Source organism: Cetorhinus maximus, chromosome 21, assembly GCF_964194155.1.
Source record: "Cetorhinus maximus chromosome 21, sCetMax3.hap1.1, whole genome shotgun sequence".
Lineage (NCBI taxonomy): Eukaryota > Metazoa > Chordata > Chondrichthyes > Lamniformes > Cetorhinidae > Cetorhinus > Cetorhinus maximus.
The window spans coordinates 66,376,359-66,395,992 of record NC_135899.1 but is presented as its reverse complement, the minus strand read 5'-3'; the positions used below and the strand labels follow the sequence as shown (position 1 = coordinate 66,395,992).

General features: G+C 39.0%; 1 protein-coding gene across 1 annotated transcript; it reads left to right on the top strand.

The window, feature by feature from the left end:
• Positions 1 to 636: 636 nt before the first annotated feature.
• rpl11 (ribosomal protein L11) lies at positions 637 to 17,904 on the top strand. Its single transcript, XM_078567036.1, has 6 exons — positions 637 to 748; positions 5,348 to 5,498; positions 5,591 to 5,697; positions 6,187 to 6,318; positions 14,348 to 14,458; positions 14,580 to 17,904. Exons 1-6 carry the CDS (start codon positions 743 to 745, stop codon positions 14,607 to 14,609), a joined length of 537 nt encoding a protein of 178 aa, XP_078423162.1. The 5' UTR covers positions 637 to 742; the 3' UTR covers positions 14,610 to 17,904.
• The last annotated feature ends 1,730 nt before the right edge of the window (positions 17,905 to 19,634 follow it).

Genomic DNA, 19,634 nt, shown 5'->3' with positions numbered 1-19,634 from the left:
AAAGAAATAAAATAAATTGCGATAGTTATATTTTTAGATGTTCGATGGCACACCAAGAAATCAAATGTCAGAGGGCGAGGCATGGCAGCCAAGCTTCAAGAAAAAAAACACATTTTGTACCTTCCACGTTTATCAGGCTCAAAACAAAAATACCTGGAAAAACTCAGCAGGCCTGGCAGCATCTGTGGAGAGGAGCACAGTGAACGTTTCGAGTCCGCATGACTCTTCAACAGAACCAACAATTTCCTCAAAAACTGAGTTCTGTTGAAGAGTCATGCGGACTCGAAACGTTCACTGTGTTCCTCTCCACAGATGCTGCCAGACCTGCTGAGTTTGTTCCAGGTATTTTTGTTTTTGTTTTGGATTTCCAGCATCCGCAGTTTTTTGCTTTTACACTTATCAGGCTTTTGCTTTTCTTCTTCCAATGCAAGTCCCATTTTTTTTTTGGGGTTATCAGTTTTTGAGGAAATTGTTGGTTGGCATTCTCTAATTAAGTTTCCCCACCCTCCTAAATAACAAAAGGACCCCCCCCCCCCACCCCCAATAACAAAAGGACCCCCCCCCCAATAACAAAAGGAATGAATGATGTGTGTGTTGAGGAGGGTGTATTTTTCCTGGCAGTGGATAGGTGGCGCTAATCGGTAACACTGTGCAGCGGGAACCTCTTGCTTTTTATCTCCAGGGTGATTTCGGGCCTGGAGTATGTCCTGATCTGAATTGTTGCCTTGTCTCCTCCACCAACATGGCGGTAAGCAGAACGGGGAGAGCTTGAAAGGAAATCCATTAGCTTTTTATGAACCACCGAGCCTCCCGGTTTGAGGCACAAAAAAAACACATTGCTCACGTTGAGTTTTATTGATGAACGGAGGGGGAGGAAAGCCGCTCAGCCAGAAGCTTGTGGAGGATAAGTTAGGCTGCAGATAACACACATTAGCTCTGGTGCAGAGACGCCAGTTACTGACATTGGTCTGTGTCGTATCCTCAACTTGGTCAGTCTCGAGCGCTCTGCTTTTTAAATTCGGAATGACAGTTTATTTTAATGGAAAGTCTACCAAGTGCGCCTTTGCTTTTTGGAAATCCAGCGGTTAGCGTGTGTGATGCTTCACCACGCCAAAGGCGCTACATAAACGCAAGTTGCTGCGGACTAGATAAAAGCTGGTTTAAAAGTAGGAAGCGGAGCACCTCTTTGGTGTAGTGTCAGACCATGCAAGGCGTTGGATGGAGTTTTAGGCTTGAACCTCTTTATAATCTACATGCAAATGACTTGGGTGTTAGAAACAGTTCTATAATTATAGAGGACACCAAAACAAGAGTAGTCGTTACACAGGATTATATAGCACAGAAACAGTCCATTTGGCCCATCCAGTCAGCCTATGCTGGTGCTTGTGCACCACTCGAGCCTCCTCCCATATTTCCTCATCTAAATTGACCATCGTAACCATCTATTCGTTCTCCCTCAAATGTTTGCCTAGATTCCCCTTAAATTCATCAATACCATTTGCTTCAAACATTCCCTGTGGTAGCAAGTTCCATATGCTCACCATTCTTTGGGTAAAGAAGTTTTTTTGAGTTCCTATTGGATTTATTGGTGGCTATCTGATATTGATGACCTCTAGTTACGCTCCTCCCCACAAGAGGAAACATTCTGCACCCACTCTATCAAAAGCTTTTTAATAATTTATGTATTTCTGGTATTGTAAATTTTCTCTGCACCCTCTCCAGTGCCTCTACATCCTTTTTGTAATATGGTGACCAGAACTGTAGTGTACACAGTATTTCAGTGTGTTCTAACCAAGGTTTGATACAGGTTTGGAAGATCTTCCCTACTTTTCAATTCCACCCTTCTAGAAATAAAGCCTAATACTTGGTTTGCTTTTCCATCACTTTGCTAATCTATGGTGCAACTTATAGTGATGTGTTTTTTTTATTCATTCATGGGATGTGGGCTTCACTTGCTCATCCCTAGTTGCCCTTGAAGGTGTGGTGAGCTGAGTTATTGAACTGCTGCAGTCCATGTGGTGTAGGTACAACCACAATGTTGTTAGGAAGGGAGTTCCAGGATTTTGACCCAGTGACAGTGAAGGCACGGCGATATATTTCCAAGTCAGGATGGTGAGTGACTTGGAGTGGAACTTCCAGATGGTGGTGTTCCCATCTATCTGTTGCCCTTGTCCTTCTAGGTGGTAGTGGTCGTAGGTTTGGAAGGTGCTGTCTAAGGACCCTTGGTGAATTCCTGCAGTGCTTGGTGTATTTGTACTCTGGAATTCCTTTGCTTCTCTACACCATCTAGACTTGCACTTTCCAAGTAATAAGTAATCTTCCTATTCTTCCTACCAAAATGTGCTACCTCATATTTATCCGTGTTGAGCTTCATTTGCCAAGTATTTGTCCATTCTTCAAGTTTAACAACGTCCTCCTGTAATTTGTTGTGATCCTCCTCAGTATTGACCATCTCCGTTCTCCCCCTGCCCCACTAATTTAATGTCACATGTTTTTAAATTTTCTTAATAGAATTTTTAAAATTAATGGGTCAGAGAGCAGATTTTATTTTCTTAGAACAGAATTGACAAGTTTATAGCAAACTATTCAATTTCTGGCTATTTTGATCCCACAATTTGTTACATAAGGTACAAGCTTCAAAAGCAGGAGTGACTTTAAATTTTAATATAGTTGTATACTGTATATTTTTTAAAAATAGGCAATCTAGCAAGATAGCTACTGAATTTTTAAAAAAAAATCATGCCAGTGGCTGATGTTCATGACTGCAGAAAGATTAGAGAAGCTCAAGTTTTATGGTTCAGACAGGAGGCTGTAAGTTTGGTGGGAAGAATTGAGGTATATTAGATAATATAGGAGGTCATCATAGTTTATTAGTTCGAAGGGAGTTAGCCTGAAGGGCCTGAGAACATCAATTTAATCTATAGGTTTATTTATAATTGGCTTTTGAATTTATTTACTCTAATGTTGAGGTGTTTAGCGGCAAAGATATTAAGGGCATGAAGTGCAGTTGGATGAATGATGGGTGGGATTGAGTGCCACAAGTATCTGGATTGATGGTTACCTCGTTCATTAGGGCTTGGAATATAGTTCCTGTTTTATCAAAGCTGCCGTACCAAAATCCTATTGAGCTTTGAGGTTTTGGAGCTTAAATCCTGTTTTATATGAATTGGAAGCTGTCTTCACCACAGCAGTGATCTGTAATGCTTAAAAATAACTTTCAATTTCTATAGAAGCTTGAATTTAATTCACCTGTACAGGTAGCTCACTTCTAACAACCCCTGGTGAGCTGAGTGTTTAATATTGAAGAAAATTCACAACTTGAAATTGTGGTTTGAGTTGTCAAAAATCAGTGAAAGTGTTCTTTATCCATTTCAGTTGACAACAGACATATAAAATAATTATTGTGGGAGAAGTGTGTTGATTGTATGATTTTTAATCTGATGAATTTGTTGGTGTACGGAAGTATAATCCTATTAACTTTTGCAAACAGATTTTTACTTCAGATGATTGAAATTGCTGCGATAGGTCATTATTACAATGCCATCGAAAGGGTGTGTAATAAATTTGGAATCTGAGTGCAGGACACTGAACTGAATAGAGGCTGATTTCCTGATTTTTGTCAGACTGCTAAATTGTGGAACTAGGAACAGTTGCAATGCTGTTTGCTAGATTTATTTGGCATTCTAGTACCAGGATATAACGGGGGAAAAAGGCACATTTTGCTCTTTCTATCAGTGACATACCTGTAATAACCAGTACTTCACTCTTATTGAATAATTCAAAATTACAACTCTGGTTTGAGACAAGGTAACATTTACAGTTGTACTGCAAGGTTAAAGTAAGGAGATCTCATACATTTACTGAAATCCTAGTGGCAGCACTATTGTAACTGCTTTTGGTGGGAGAGGTACAGGAGGAAAGTTGCCTGGAAGGTGAATTTTTGAGGAGAGAGGGTGAAGAGAAAAGGAAGTCATTGTGACCACAATAGTCAGCTCTAAACCTCTATGACCAGGTGAGGAGGAGTAGAATGGCTCCTCTTTTCCCACACCTTGTTTACCTGCAAAAGGTTTTTTTTTAAAAGGATATGCTTGCCAATTAACTGTTTACATGCTGTGACTGTCAAAGACACAACAGGTCGTGTAGGTTTTTAAAAGAAAAGATACTAGTATTCGTTGTACTTAACACCCAATCTAAAAATGATGAAAACACTCTGACTTTCATACACAAGTAATTTACAAAGCGAGAGGATACATTAAGCAATTTTTAAAGTCAAATAAAAGGTAGTGATATACGGATCTTGAAGGTTGATGACTGGTTTCAGGCTGGGCTTGATGGTTCCTCAGAATTTGGCATTGTAACACTTTAAAGATATTGACAGATGATTTATCTGTTCTTCTGGAGACAGCAGCTGCTGGGTTAGTTCTTGAAAACACTGCTTACAGTGAGTAGATTATCAAAACAGCAGGCAGGGTTTAAACTGGCAGGTTGGGTAGAGAGTGTGCCCCACTCAGGGGTTCTGCTTCTGCATCTGTTCTGCAGCCCGGAGAAAAGCAGTTTCTTAACAAAGAGGGTTAGTGAGATCATCACATGATCTCCTCTCGCCAATTGACCAATTACCCAAATGTGGTCACAGCAAGTTGATTCCAGGTACATAGCCACAATCTAATCAAGTCTAAACTGTGTTAATTGTCTAAAAGGATTATACCTAATCCTTGTTCCACGCCCAGTTGAGTACACAGGTGATTGTCTGCATGTTTTGTGAATGGGGGGGTGTCAGCTGTGGCTCAGTCCATAGCACCCTCGCCTTTGAATCAGAGGGTTGTGGGTTCATGTCCCACTCCTGGAAACCAAGAACTGTGATTGTACTCAAAAGAGTTGCAATCTGTGACTGTTGATAACTCGAAAGAATTTTGTGAATGGGCTAGGAGGTTGTACATTCACACACTCTCCAAAGTGGTTATTTCTGATGAGGTTTTCTGGACAGTCTGACTCCATTGTAATGGCTTTGGAATTTGTAAGGTAAGAGTGATGCAAATGTTTGGCATCTTGGTAAGAGTGATGCAAATGTTTGGCATCTTGGTAAGAGTGATGCAAATGTTTGGCATCTTGGTAAGAGTGATGCAAATGTTTGGCATCTTGGTAAGAGTGATGCAAATGTTTGGCATCTTAGCAACTGTTGTTTTAAGTCATTTTTTAAATGAATGCTGCTGTTCAGTCCTTTTAAATCTCCACCAGTGGTTTTCAGCCCAATAAATACATGGTCATTTTTGATATAAAGCATAGCTGTATAGCACCACATAATGTCAGCAAAATATATCTTGGTTTCTAAAGTAATCCCTTATTTTAGGACCAGGGTGAGAAGAAAGAGAACCCTATGCGTGAGCTCCGCATCAGAAAGCTCTGTATGAATATATGTGTTGGTGAAAGTGGTGATCGACTTACTCGAGCTGCCAAAGTGCTTGAGCAGCTCACTGGCCAAACCCCTGTCTTCTCCAAAGGTGAGTTTGTATGCACTGCTTGAGCTTGATAAAGCTTTATTTAAATGCTTTTGAATTTATAGCATTGTCAAATAATGTATGTTCTTCATCAGCTCGCTACACTGTGAGATCTTTTGGTATCAGGAGAAATGAAAAAATTGCTGTTCACTGCACAGTCCGTGGTGCCAAAGCCGAGGAGATCCTGGAGAAAGGCCTTAAAGTGAGTAGGATGGCTTTATTTTGCAGTAGTTTGTTGAAGTAATTGTAGAAGTCACCTCTTTGGGGAAAATGCATAATTCCTGTAATTTTAGCACAAAAGCAAAATACTGTAGATGAAATAAAAATGCTGGAAATACTCAGGTCAGGCAGCATCTGTGGAGAAAGAAACAGTGTTAGCATGTCATGTCAGTGACCTGTCATCAAAACCTTTTTTTCTTTGTTCCTTAATTCTTTAATTGATTAATGCTGACCTCTGGGAGAAGTCTTTACCTTGGGTGGAGTTGGTGGAAACGGTTTGAGTTGAAATTTTGAGTGTGACTCAAATGAGTAAAATAATATCATTTATCAAAGTAGCTAGGTTTTCTTTTACGGATTCATGAGAAATTTAAATAGATGTTTCTTAGAATTGACCTTTTTTTTGATTGTTGTGAAAGTGAGGCAGCAAATGAAGCTCTTTTTAGTGATTTTGCTTTATTCCTTTCATCTACAGGTTCGTGAATATGAGCTGAGGAAAAACAACTTCTCAGATACTGGCAACTTTGGCTTTGGTATTCAGGAGCACATTGATTTGGGCATTAAGTATGATCCAAGCATTGGTATCTATGGTTTGGACTTCTATGTGGTAAGTACTATCTGTTACATGGCTACCTTGTGGAATTAAAACAGTTGGATGAATATGCATTTAAATGTGCTGCTTAAAAGCATTTTTCCCCAAGGGATATTTTTCTGGGCCCAGCTATTTCCTGCATACATTGATCCAAGCCAAAACTTCTACTTCTGAGTCCCAAAGAAAAGTCATATCGGACTCAAAACGCTATCTCTGTTTCTCTCTCCACCGGTGCTACCAGACCTGCTGATTTTTTCAGCACTTTGTTTTTATTTCAGATTTCCAGCATCCGCAGTATTTTGCTTTTACAAAGTCTTCTGTTCCCAGGTCTCTCAGCCCTGCTGTCTATAAAGTAAGTTGACTTAAAAAATTGCTTCAGATTTTTATTTAATACATTTTCATTAGTGCAGAATGGCAGCTAGTGTAAAACTTAACCCATCCTAGTTATTTATCTAGATATTCCAGTGTCCCAATACTAGATTAAGTTGTGCCCAAGCCCTGTATAGTGAAGAAGCTATATTAATTTTAATTTATCCCAACCCTATATAATTTTATAATTCTTGGTCATTGATACTCTTGTTCTAATTTTACGAATTACAAAATGCAGTATAGGTTCTATGTGTGACCTCAGATTCTGAAATGAAATCATTATACTGGCCATTGTGTTTGGATAGTAACTTAGTGTATTGAGGTTGTAGCATGGCTGAAGCTTCAAAACTAGAATTCCCCCATTACACCATTTTGATGCAGTTTTTTTTCCCCTGCTGTCTTGAATGTGCTGACTTTTTTGATTTATGGCTCTTAGAGCATTACCCAGCTTCTGGTAGATTGCCCTAAGCCATTCTTTATGTTTCACTCCAGTTCGAGTGTTGGTGTGCTTTTGAAGGTGACATGGCTGATCTGATTCAAATTCTCACTGTGCACTTTCCAGGGTAGGCACTAGATAGTGATAGGAGACGGGTGAATTGGCTTTTACAAAAAAAACTTTCCCCACTCTTCCCGATTAGTGGGGATATGATATAGCGTACTCCCTGTTTCTACCTTAAGCTAACTCAGCACAGACAAAGGGGTAATCCTGGACTGTCTTGCCCTAAAGGCCAAGGATTCCTGCTGCTAATTGTTGTAATTCCAGTTGAAAAGAGTGTAGATATCTTAGGAGAACAGGATGCATTTGATTGTGATGCCTCTGATCGTTACTACTTGCCGTCTTTTTAGTCACACAAGAAGAATGGCTACTTGGACTTGGCGAGGAGGTGGGGAGGTAATGTGATGGGCAGGTAATACTGATAACATACATAATGCGTGGTAAGAGATTCTTTTTGTATTAATGGTGTTTCCCTTTACTGAACTAATAAATAGTAACATTTGGTGGCAGAATGGAAGATACTGTTGTTCAAATATATTCAAACTTATTAGAATTGCAGTGTGCTGTGCTGCTGGGTGGCATGATATTAGTTGCACACACAAACGATGAGGCTCCTCGCTAAGTTTTACTAAATTGGTCGCTGGGATGAGGGGGTTGTCCTATAATGAGAGGCTAAGTAAATTGAGCTTATGTTCTCTGGAGTTTAGAAGAGTGAGAAGCAATCGCATCAAAACCTACAAAATTCTGAAGGAACTTGATGGGGTGGACACAGGAGCGATTGTTTCCACTGGCCAGGGAGTCTAAAATACTGGGCATAGTATCAGGATAAGGGGCCAATCATATAGGACTGAGATGTGGAGAAATTGCTTCACTCAAAAGGGTTGGGAACCTTTGGGATTCTCTAACCCAGAGAGTTGTGGATGCTTCACCATTGAATATTTTTAAAGCTGGCATAGATAGATTTTTGGCGTACTGGGGAATTAAGGGATATGTGAAGCAGACAGGAAAATGGAGCTGAAGCCCAAAATCGGTCATGATCATATTGAATGGCAGAGCAGGTCCAGTGAGCCGTATGGTCTACTCCTCCTAGTTCTTGTGTTCTCACAAGTTTCAAATACATTGGGCCATAATTTGTTGGAGTGAGGCATCTAATGATACCTGCTGTTATTTTAAACATGCTTTGTATGTTTAGGTTTTACCTTTTTTGAATGACAAATTGTTGCAAGTGTAAGCTGATAATGCTGCAACAAAGGAAACAAGGCATCTGGGATCTGAGTGAACAGGGTAAGCTACTCTATCTCCTTAACAAATCAGGTTGAAGGATTGAGAAATAAACGGAACAAGGATTGAGAATGAAGTGTAACTTAGAGTGGAAGAACTCAATATCGATACCGGGTACAGAAAGGTTGGATTAATAGAAAAAAAACACAAACATTTGAATTTTAAATTACTTCTAAATCTCCAAGTTATTTAAGTTTTGGGGGTGTTTGACCTCCAAATCCATTTACTCAATATTAATTTGTCCTTTTGATACTTTGACCATTCAGGCATTAGGAGACATTCTGGTGATGTGAGTCAGGAAATATTTATTAAGCAATGCTTAACAAAGGCAGTGACTTTATTGGTTCAATGCGGTTCTTACTTCCTGATTCAGCCTAGGGCACAAGGTGATACTTATCAGTCCCTTGAGTGTTGTGATCTTCTGCTCTGGCTGGAAAGCATACTTCAGTTCGGCCTTCTAACAGGCACGGTGAATTTACTCAAAGCTCTTTCAAAACTACAACCCATGTGCATGACGACTTCTTCTGTTTTTGGATTCTGATTGGCTCAAGTGGTGCATGATCAGTTTTTGATTCAATTGGGTGGTGGATGATTGTCTATTGTATTAATTATGCATAAGACCATCACCCTCATTGTAGCCTTTCCTATTATTACATTTTGTGACTTACCAATAGTTTCAATGTCTGCTTTTAGTTTTGGTGTGTGTTTGTTCAAGATAAGAGTGTGTGGTTACTAGCATTACTGATTAACATTTAGACTCAGTAACCCAAATGTTTAATTGATGTCTAGGTGTTTTATAGAATTCTTATCTGCCTGTGGTTTGTAAAAGTTAATTAAAATATAGTAAAGGGAGTACAGAGGGGTGCATAATCTTACAGAAATGACCAAATTACAGAGGTTTTGGATTGCTATCTGAAAAGAATGTGCAAGGTTATGGGTATAAGGCACGGGAGTGGGATTAGGTAGAATGCTCTTTCAGTGAGCTAGTGCAGACTTGATGGGCCAAATGGCCTCCTTCTGCACCTTAAAGATTGTGATTCTGTTACATGAAGTCTACGTAAGTACATATAAAAATCAGTGCCTACAGATGACTGGTGTGTTAAACTTAAGGTAACAAGATACAGATATAGAATACAGCCTAATACATTACAGGTTCATAAAGAATACAAGTTATAAAAACTATGGAGCTATGAAAACTGATTACAGAACTCAACTGTAAACTTACAAAACCAAAGATGGTTACATATTTATAATAGTACAGGTTAAAAGGACTAAGCTAATTCTGACTAATTTTATAAAACCTTGCAGTTGTTTTGCTTTACGCAATTTTAACAGGGGCCTAGTCATGTGACTCATGCCCTGTATTGACTACAACTCAGCAAAATATTGTGTTGAGTTAATATATTTCAATTACTTGACTGTTACCATAACCAAACTAATTACAAAACCTAAACATTTCTACAGTTAATACCTGAAGGAATGGGATTCCATACTTATAGTTAATTTTCAGTGCCAGAGAGGTTGTTTGGCAGCAATTAACACTTATCATTAGAAGAGTACTTAGAGTTGAGATGATAGAGAACTTTCCATGGGGCGTTTAAGTTGATCTGCTACCTAAATATAGCAACTCCATGCATTTCAATGGTGAGGCAAGCAGCATGATGTAATTTTTGTGAAGTTAATGGTGGAGTGGTGCAACTCCGGCAGTGACTTTTGGATATTTACATTTAACCTCCCATCTGCCCCTTGAAGTTACTGTACTATTTATGCATAAATAACAGCAAATGCCATTAGCCTCGCTTATTTTGAGGAAATTGTGGCCTGTTGTTTCAAAGCAGTGTGGGAGATGCCTGTCAGAAGATTGGCTTGGGCACTTAAAGGGGCTAATGTATGTCATGGAAAAGAGATTGGAGGTAGAAAATAATGTCTTTCAAAGTTTTTTAAAAAAAATTTGATTTTAAGTATTAGATTTTAAAACCATTATTTCCCGATGACTTGGTTGTGATGCAGCAGCATAGATGGTGTTAAGCATGAGAATTCAGCTTCCCACTCTAGAACTGGATCATTTTGGCCTTTAATAGGTGACTTTTCTATTTACTTATGATCAAGACCAGGAGGACATCACCTTTTTTTACTTTTGGGAAATGGGTGAGATCTTCCTTTATGGGAGAAGAAGTGATGAAACCGATTTCAAAAGGATTCCTGACATCATGCTGTTATATCACTGGATTAATTAAACACTCTCCATATATGATAAATACATATACCTGTTATTAAATGTGCAGCAATGTTTCTTTTTAAGACCCTTTTTTCTATTGTGGTACCATTTCAGATGGTTGTTTATTTGCTCAGTGGGTCAATGCATCCATGTTTCCGTCTCAGCTGACATCCATTTATAAGCACTTCAGCAGGAATAACTAGATAGTGATCATGGAGGGGATCATTTTCTTTTTACTGATGGCCTGGCCTAGATCAGCTAACTTAGCACTGACCGGAAACCAAACTTCAAACTTACTTTCTCTGAAAGTTGGGGTAATCTGTTTTCAAATAATATGCTTCCACTCCTAATGATGGAAAGAGGAATCGGCATGGTATTCCAACTGGGCCCAGTATCATATTATAAAAGCAAAATACTGCAGATGCTGGAAATTTGAAACAAAAACAGAAAATGCTGGAAAAACTCAGTAGGCCCAGCAGCATCTGTGGAGAGAGAAACAGAGTTAACGTTTCAAGTCCGTATGACCTGGATGCTCTGAAGAAGGGTCATACAGACTCGAAATGTTAACTCTGTTTCTCTCTCCACAGATGCTGCTGGACCTACTGAGTTTTTCCAGCATTTTCTGTTTTTGTCCCAGTATCATTGTTCAGCAGACTGTGAGAATGGTGGTTCAAAGCCAGCCAAGAACCATAATGAAGGTAAAATATGCTGCAAGTGTTCCCTTAGTGACATTGAGAATTACTGAATGAAAATTGAAATACTGAAACTGCAGCATAAGAGGTCACTTGATCCCACACCTGTTCCAGTGCTAGCTCTTCAACTAGAACTCTCTACTGTAATTGTATTTTTTTGGCCTCTGTTCTGTTTTATATTTCTTTTCAAACACTCATCCAGTTTTTAAAAATAAATAATCTCTGTTTTGGTAATCACTCGTGTAAGTCACTCCATATTCTAATAACACTTGTTTCACAGAATCACAGTGCAGAAGAGGCCCTTCAGCCTATCGAGTCTGCATCGATACATGAGAAACACCTAACCTACCTACCTAATCCCATTTACCAGCACTTGGCCCATAGCCTTGAATGTTATGACGTGCCAAGTGCTCATCCAGGTACTTTTTAAAGGATGTGAGGCAACCCGCCTCCACCACCCTCCCAGGCAGTGCATTCCAGACCATCACCCCCCTCTGGGTAAAAAAGATTCTCCTCACATCCCCCCTAAACCTCCTGCCCCTCACCTTGAACTTGTGTCCCCTCATGACTGATCCTTCAACTAAGTGGAACAGCTGCTCCCTATCCACCCTGTCCATGCCCCTCATAATCTTGTACACCTCGATCAGGTCGCCCCTCAGTCTTCTCTGCTCCAACAAAAACAACCCAAGTCTATCCAACCTCTCTTCATAACTTAAATGTTTCATCCCAGGCAACATCCTGGTGAATCTCCTTTGCACCCCCTCCAGTGCAATCACATCCTTCCTATAATGTGGCGACCAGAACTGCACACAGTACTCCAGCTGTGGCCTTACCAAGGTTCTATACAACTCCAACATGACCTCCCTACTTTTGTAATCTATGCCTCGATTGATAAAGGCAAGTGTCCCATATGCCTTTTTCACCACCCCACTAACATGCCCCTCCGCCTTCAGAGATCTATGGACACACACGCCAAGGTCCCTTTGTTCCTCAGAGCTTCCTAGTGTCATGCCGTTCGTTGAATGCTTCCTTGTCAAATTACTCCTTCCAAAGTGTATCACCTCATACTTTTCAGGGTTAAATTCCATCTGCCACTTATCTGCCCATTTGACCATCCCGTCTATATCTTCCTGTAGCCCAAGACACTCAACCTCACTGTTAACCACCCGGCCAATCTTTGTATCATCTGCAAACTTACTAATCCTACACCCCACATAGTCATCTATGTTGTTTATATAAATGACAAATAACAGGGGACCCAGCACAGATCCCTGTGGTACGCCACTGGACACGGGCTTCCAGTCACTAAATCAGCCTTCTGTCATCACCCTTTGTCTCCTACAACTAAGCCAATTTTGAATCCACCTTATCAAATTATCCGGTATCCCATGTGCATTTGCCGCCTTTATAAGTCTCCCACGTGGGACCTTGTCAAAGGCTTTGCTGAAATCCATATAAACTACATCAACTGCACTACCCTCATCTTTGTGGTAAAAAACATTTTCGTCAAACAGAGCTGATTGTTGTTTTTGTTATTCATTTACGGGATGTGGGTGTTGCTGGCTAGGCCAGCATTTATTGCCCATCCCTAATTGCCCTTGAGAAGGCGGTGGTGAGCTGCCCTCTTGAACCGCTACAGTCTGTGGTGTAGGTATACCCACAGTGCTGTTTTGGAGGGAGTTCTAGGATTTTGATCAGCGACAGTGAAGGAATGGTGATATATTTCCAAGTCAGGATGTGGAGTGGCTTGGAGGGAACTTCCAGGTGGTGGTGTTCCCATGTATCTGCAGCCCATGTCCTTCTAGATGGTAGTAGTCATGGGTTTGGAAGGTGCTGTCTAAGGAGTCTTGGTGAGTTTATGCAGTGCATCTTGTAGATGGTACACACTGTTGCCACTGTTCGTCGGTGGTGGATCGAGTGAATGTTTGTGGAAGAGGTGTTAATCAGGTGGGCTGCTTTGTCCTGGATGGTGTCAAGCTTCTTGAGTGTTGTTAGAGCTGCACTCATCCAGGCAAGTGGCGAGTATCCTATCACACTCCTGACTTGTGCCTTGTAGATGGTGGACAGGCTTTGCGGAGTCAGGAGGTGAGTTACTCACCACAGGATTCCTAGCCTTTGACCTGCTGTTGTAACCATGGTTTTTATATGGCTAGTCCAGTTCCGTTTCTGCTCAATAGTAACTCCCAGGATGTTGACAATGGAGGATTTAGTGATGGTACTGCCATTGAATGTTAAAGGCGGGGGACAATGGTTAGATTCTTTCTTGTTGGAGATGGTCATTGCCTGTCATTTTTGTGATACGAATGTTGCTCGCCACTTGTCAGCCCAAGCCTGGAACCTAGTGAACCTTTGTATCTTTCCCATGGATCCTTCCTGTAAATGTTTTTATATACTCTCAACTTATAAAGATCTATGTATCTGCACTCTAAACCTCTCTCTTCTTCCCTCTGAAATGAGCACATGGCCAACTGTTCTGTCCTCCTGAAATATTTGATCTATAATGTATACCCAGTATGGTGATTGGTTTCAAGACAAATTTTGTTTGAGAATCATCAATGATAAACTTTCTGGTGGTTGTAATTATCTCCTTAGTTAATAGGCCACACATCTTCACTTTACCACCTATCTTGAAAATTGAATAAATTGGAATATTGAATTCCCTTTTCCTTTCTATTATCCTTTCTTGTGTGCTCTTTCTCTCTATCTCCACCCCACCACCCCCGACCAACCATTGAACAATTTGCCCCTTTAGTATATGCATTCTTAACTTCATATTTGCAAAGATTTGCCCCTCCCTTGCCTCACTCTCCCCTCATTCTTCTATTTACCATCTGAAGATATTGATGTTGGTTCAGTTTAATTAAAGCCCAACCCATTTATAGTTTCCTCCAGTACCCTAGAAATTTGAAACTTTGGAGATAAAGACTTTTCCTTTTCCCACCCGTTGCTTCTGTTGTGACTCCTTTCCTCCTCTTTTCAATTTTATAGGTTCTGGGAAGACCAGGCTTCAGCATTGCTGACAAGAAGCGTAAACGTGGTCGCATTGGAGCCAAACACAGGATCAACAAGGAGGAGGCTATGCGTTGGTTCCAACAGAAGGTACCTTTGCTTTCATGGTGTTACTCAGCAATCTGAATGTCTGCATAAATGTAGATGCAACCTGAAATTTGTTTTCAAGGCATTTCACTTTCTAATGATTTGCTTTTCTTTTATTTTGCAGTACGATGGTATCATTCTCCCAGGAAAATAAAAATGTTTTGTAACTATCAGTAATAAAAGGATCTGATCCATAACTCTATTCTGTTTTAGTCCACTGGTAGTTACCTCGTTATTGTAACTTGGATTTAGACAAAGACAACTGTTAATTGTACTGCTGGTTTACACTACGTTCTGATTCTGTACTGAATTGTCATTTGACAAAGTTTGTCGTGTCCAGTGATGAGTTTACCACATTTAATGATTTTAGGCCTTTTTGTGATATTACTATTTGACATGCACTCCACTTATCTGTAGACTCAAGAATCTTGATGCCATGCATGGAACAAGAGCTAATTGGTGTGAATCACCCCATTATAGACCCATATTTGCTCAACTACCCTAAAATCTTCCTATTCCTTTTATATTGCACTTTTTTTTTAATTGTGTCTGTTTTCTTGTGAGAGAATCATAAGACTATTGTTCAAGATTTCAACCAAATGCTAATTCTTCAGATGTAAGCCTGAACACTAGATTAAACCTTCCAATTGTGCATCCTCAGTGCCATTTCACCCATCAGGAGCAAGAAATCTTGGGCTTTGCATATGTGATTTCCTGTTTAGTGCTATTGTGGAAAGCTGTGCCCCATGAATTCATGATCGGGAAAGTTTTTTTTTATTGTCAACTGGCAATTCTGCAGTGAAGAGCATTATGGCTGAAGCCCTATCTTCAAACTATTGACTCGAGGCGAAAAGTTGATTGGGACCTCCCCCAGTGGTTAGTTGTAGTGTCCCACTGTCTAAAAGCTGTCTTATTTGAAGATATGACAAATGAGCGGCATCCAGGAATCAATAGCACAAAAGTAAGGAGGAAAATATCACAGAAGGAAAAAGAATAAAGCTGGTGGATACCAATGATGCAGACTACCTTCTCAGCCAAGTGTTTAGATTGAGTCTCCACCCCAAGAATGTTGTTTCTGAGAATGAGGGAAGAAGCTGTTTGTATGTGGGATGGAGATCCTGCATCAGAACACACTGTCCAGATAGTTTGCACTTTTTATGTTGAGCTGCTTCCCACCCTCCCTTTTTTTTTCTACCATGTTCCTGAACTGCTCTACTTTGCCAGATTTTAGTGGTTCCATTTCTATATCTTTGTGTCTGTATCTTTTACTTGATTTACTCATAATGTTTCCTTTTGTCCCATTATCACTTCTAACTTTGGTGTATTGTAATATTTTCGCTTTTCAGATTTAAAAGAAAGATATATTTATTAGTATTTTCCTCCAGCTTTGATAAAGGGTCCACAACCAAAATATTAATTATGCCGTTCTGTCCACAAATATTCCTTGTCCTGCTGAGGGCTTATAGCAATTTTATTTTTGTTTATATAACCATTCTCATTCATTTTTGCATCTACAGAGAATTATGTAGAATGCTTTCATTTCAATGTGTTGGTTGAACTACTTTGGGGATATTTTATTACATTGTGTAAAACCTTATGACTGCAGGATAGTGACAAACAATAAATGCACCATATTTATGACAAACACAAATGCACCATATTTACTATTTATATATTTTTATTCACACATAAATAGTAATTCATATCTTCTCATGACAGTCAGTATGCAAGGAACCTGACACATTTCTGCAATTTTCTTTTAAATTGAACAGCCCTTTTTGTTACTTTCTCTATCCTTCAAAAAAAAAAAATTCTATTAACTTTAGCCGCCAGCCTGTCTACTGTGTTATACAAGGAGTGGTATTAACTCTTGTCTGTCTGTCTCTCTCTTTCTTTCTCTCCCTCTCTCTTTATTTTCACTGGGCTAGTAGAGTTCAAATAAATGCAAACTTGATCCGAATATATTGTACAAATTCAATTCAACCTTGTTGGAGAAATCCTGGGGTGGGGATGGGGATTTTTTTCCTGCACATTGTCATCCTGTTCTATTGCATAGAAACCTTGATTCAAATGTAACCTAGCCATTCTAAAATTGAGAAATCAGTCCTGCTTTGATCAGGGTTCAGCCATGTTTTTTTTTGTTGTTTATTGCCCCATTTTAGTAATCTCATGTCTGGGTACAATAGCAGTAAATTCCTTTTGCCTCCTGTGCACTTCTAGCAGGAGTAGTAAATTGTAAATCCATTATAGAATTAGAACCAGTATGTATAACAGCAGTCTGAAGCCCTGTTGCTGAGAATAGTCATTTGTCCAGTATTCCAAATGGAAAGTTCACAGCAGTAATTTTTTTTTTTTGAATAGCTATCATTCAATTCCCTTGTGATCCATGTTGCCTGAACTGCTTTTCTGTTTTCAAAAAAAAAAAATGCTTGTTTGCATTTCTTTTTTAGTCCTGCTCGTGACTGTTGCCTGAAGGTCAGAGCACAGAATGGTTCAGTGAGTTGAGTTTGCAACTGAATGTCAAAGGCTGTGATTTAAGAGGAGTACTTCCCAACAGTCTTTGTTGCCACCTTCTATCTGCAACCCCAACCTTCACCATTTTATATAGCCTCTCCCCAGTTTAATTCCAGAGAAATCTATGTTCTCTGGGCACTTTCCAGTTTATAAATTTGGAAACTATGTAATTTATCTAAAATCTAATCAATCTCAGTTGGAGAAGTGAGTGTTAGATTAACCAAATACAGCTTCAATGATACATACTGGTATTCATTAATCACCATCTGCTTTGTGCTCACAATAGAGAATGCTGGGTTATTTTCAAATATTTGTAACTTGTTTTTTTTAAAAAGTGCCAACAATTGATTTGTTTTAACATACAACACTGGGTGTCAGCTTTAACCAATAAGCAATCAATCTTTAACTTTTTCCAGTGATCTTTTTTATTCTCTTACATTGACTGAAACATTTTATCTGCAACATCTTAAAGTTACTGAAGATTCCATTGCTTTCACTGTCATCTCCGAAAAGCCTCTCACCTTTTCTTAAGACCTATAGAAAAGTTTTTCTGCCACAAGCACAATTTTGACCATCTCTTTGCTGCTTCTGAGATCCTGTTTAGGAAATTACATTTCAGTTAATAAAACCTGAAATTGAGTTTTATTCCAAGCTTTGAGTTAAATTAAAATATGTTTTGTTTCAAAGTATGCTATGCCATCAGCCATACTTTCTTGTTTAAAGTGGGCTACATTAAAAGACATAATTTAGATTATTTCTCCATGCTGTTATTCCATTAGGAACATGAAGAGAATCCATCTCTGCTCAAGCTCTGGTCACTATTTGTCTTAACACCATTCCTAATTCAAGACAACTGGAGTGATGCCAATGGGGCACAGTGACTGTTACTGATTTGTATACCTTTTATTGCTGAGCACTCCATCTAATAGTTTAGCTGTGAACTATTTAGGAAACTTTAACTCGCAGCCTGAGAATGGTATTTCCTACCACTTATTTAAGCAATTACTTTGAATGAGCTATTGTTTGCACTCAATAGCCTCATGCCTCATGCCTCACTTGCACCACATAACTATCTTGCAGTATTTTTCTTGGTGACTGTTTCAGTCCTGGGCAGGCATATTACAGCTGCAAGATTTTTAATAAAGTGTACATTTGCTTCTCCTTCTTCCTCCACCTCTGTTTCCATTCTCATGATTTATTATCTGAACTACCCTTGTACCTTGCTCTATAATCCTATTGCTGCATTTCATTTTAGTTCTGCCAAGGTACTAAACCTCCAGAGCTTCAACCAATTCGCATTGCTTCAAGTTTCAAAATATAGTAGCTAATGCGGGTGAAATTCTATATGTTTCAGGTGTTGAATTTTGAAAACAATTAAAAATTGACCATTCAGGTCAAGAGAACTTTGAATTGATTTTCAACAACAGCTTTTAAATTTTAAAAAAAAGCTAGGTAGAAAGTAAACACACAAATCCTTACAAAATTTGGCAAGAAAATTTCTAAAACTGAAAACACCAATGACAACATGAATCATATTTCAGTTCATATTTGTCAGTGCTTTCAAGCTAATTACAGAATTTTAATCTGGCTTCTGGGTTTATTTGCAGCACCTTGCTGTTTTCCATAAGCATGAGAGTTACAAAATCCCCTCATTGTTGCTACCTCGTGTTTTTTTTATTTACAACTTTCTTCAAATTATCTCTTTTTTAGTACTTGTTCTCTTCACAACTTTAACTTTCCCCTTTTCTTGCTTTGGTAATCACACCGGAGTAATCTGAGAATTGAACTTTCATCTTCATACAGCTAATACCAAAATGCTGATGCCATTTGTTTTAATGTTTGCCTTTTGGTAAGATTCAAAATTCATTCTGACAACTCGTTTGTTAAATTTGTTGAACTTTCACTTTGTAATTTGGTTGACTGACAATCAAAATGAGCACAGAAATTGAACTTGGAAAGCCATTTTTGTTTGTTGTGACTCATTTTGGTGAGGTTGTCTAAAGCACTCTGTCAAGTCTTTAGCAAACCACTTAAGCTGCTTTCAGATGAGGTACAGACACTGTTAATCAACAAAAACAGTTCCCTCACCTTTTGCGTACAACATCCACTCTATCTCAAGAGGTGATAATAAAGGAGAAGAGAGTTGACAAAGGGTAATCCTTTCCTCATTTCCTGAATTGGAAATGTAATAAAATTGGTGTTTTTAAAGAAGGCGTTTTCCATTTTGTTGCCTCCTCTTCTCTTGGGCTGGTCAACATTGATGCAACTTCTCTGAATCTGAACTTTAGAAATATAACTGATTTCATTCTTCACGGCATACCAGTCATAAAAGAATCATATAATTTGGTTGATAGAAAGTGACCATCAGGTGGCTGAGTTTTAGAGAACATTAAATCCATTGAACAATTTCATTTAGTTGAATGAAGATATAGATGTGCCTTGGTGACTTGCACCAAGTTTAAGAAGCACTATCTTCATGGAAAATATTTGATAAAGCTTTTATTGTTGTGAGAAAGGCAAGGAGTCTGTATTTCAAAACATCAGGCTAGGGTTTTGGGGACAATTGAAAAAAGGATTTGTCAAACATTTTCATAAAGATATCCACCTTAAAAATGCTATAAGACAGAGCTACCCACCTCCTGTTCACTCTATCATGAAACCAATA

Bases quoted from the DNA above. Each gene is read 5' to 3' on its own strand.
- rpl11 (XM_078567036.1), top strand. The intron at 5,698-6,186 runs GTGAGTAGGATG...TTTCATCTACAG, and splicing joins TCCTGGAGAAAGGCCTTAAA to GTTCGTGAATATGAGCTGAG. The intron at 14,459-14,579 runs GTACCTTTGCTT...TTTATTTTGCAG, and splicing joins TGCGTTGGTTCCAACAGAAG to TACGATGGTATCATTCTCCC.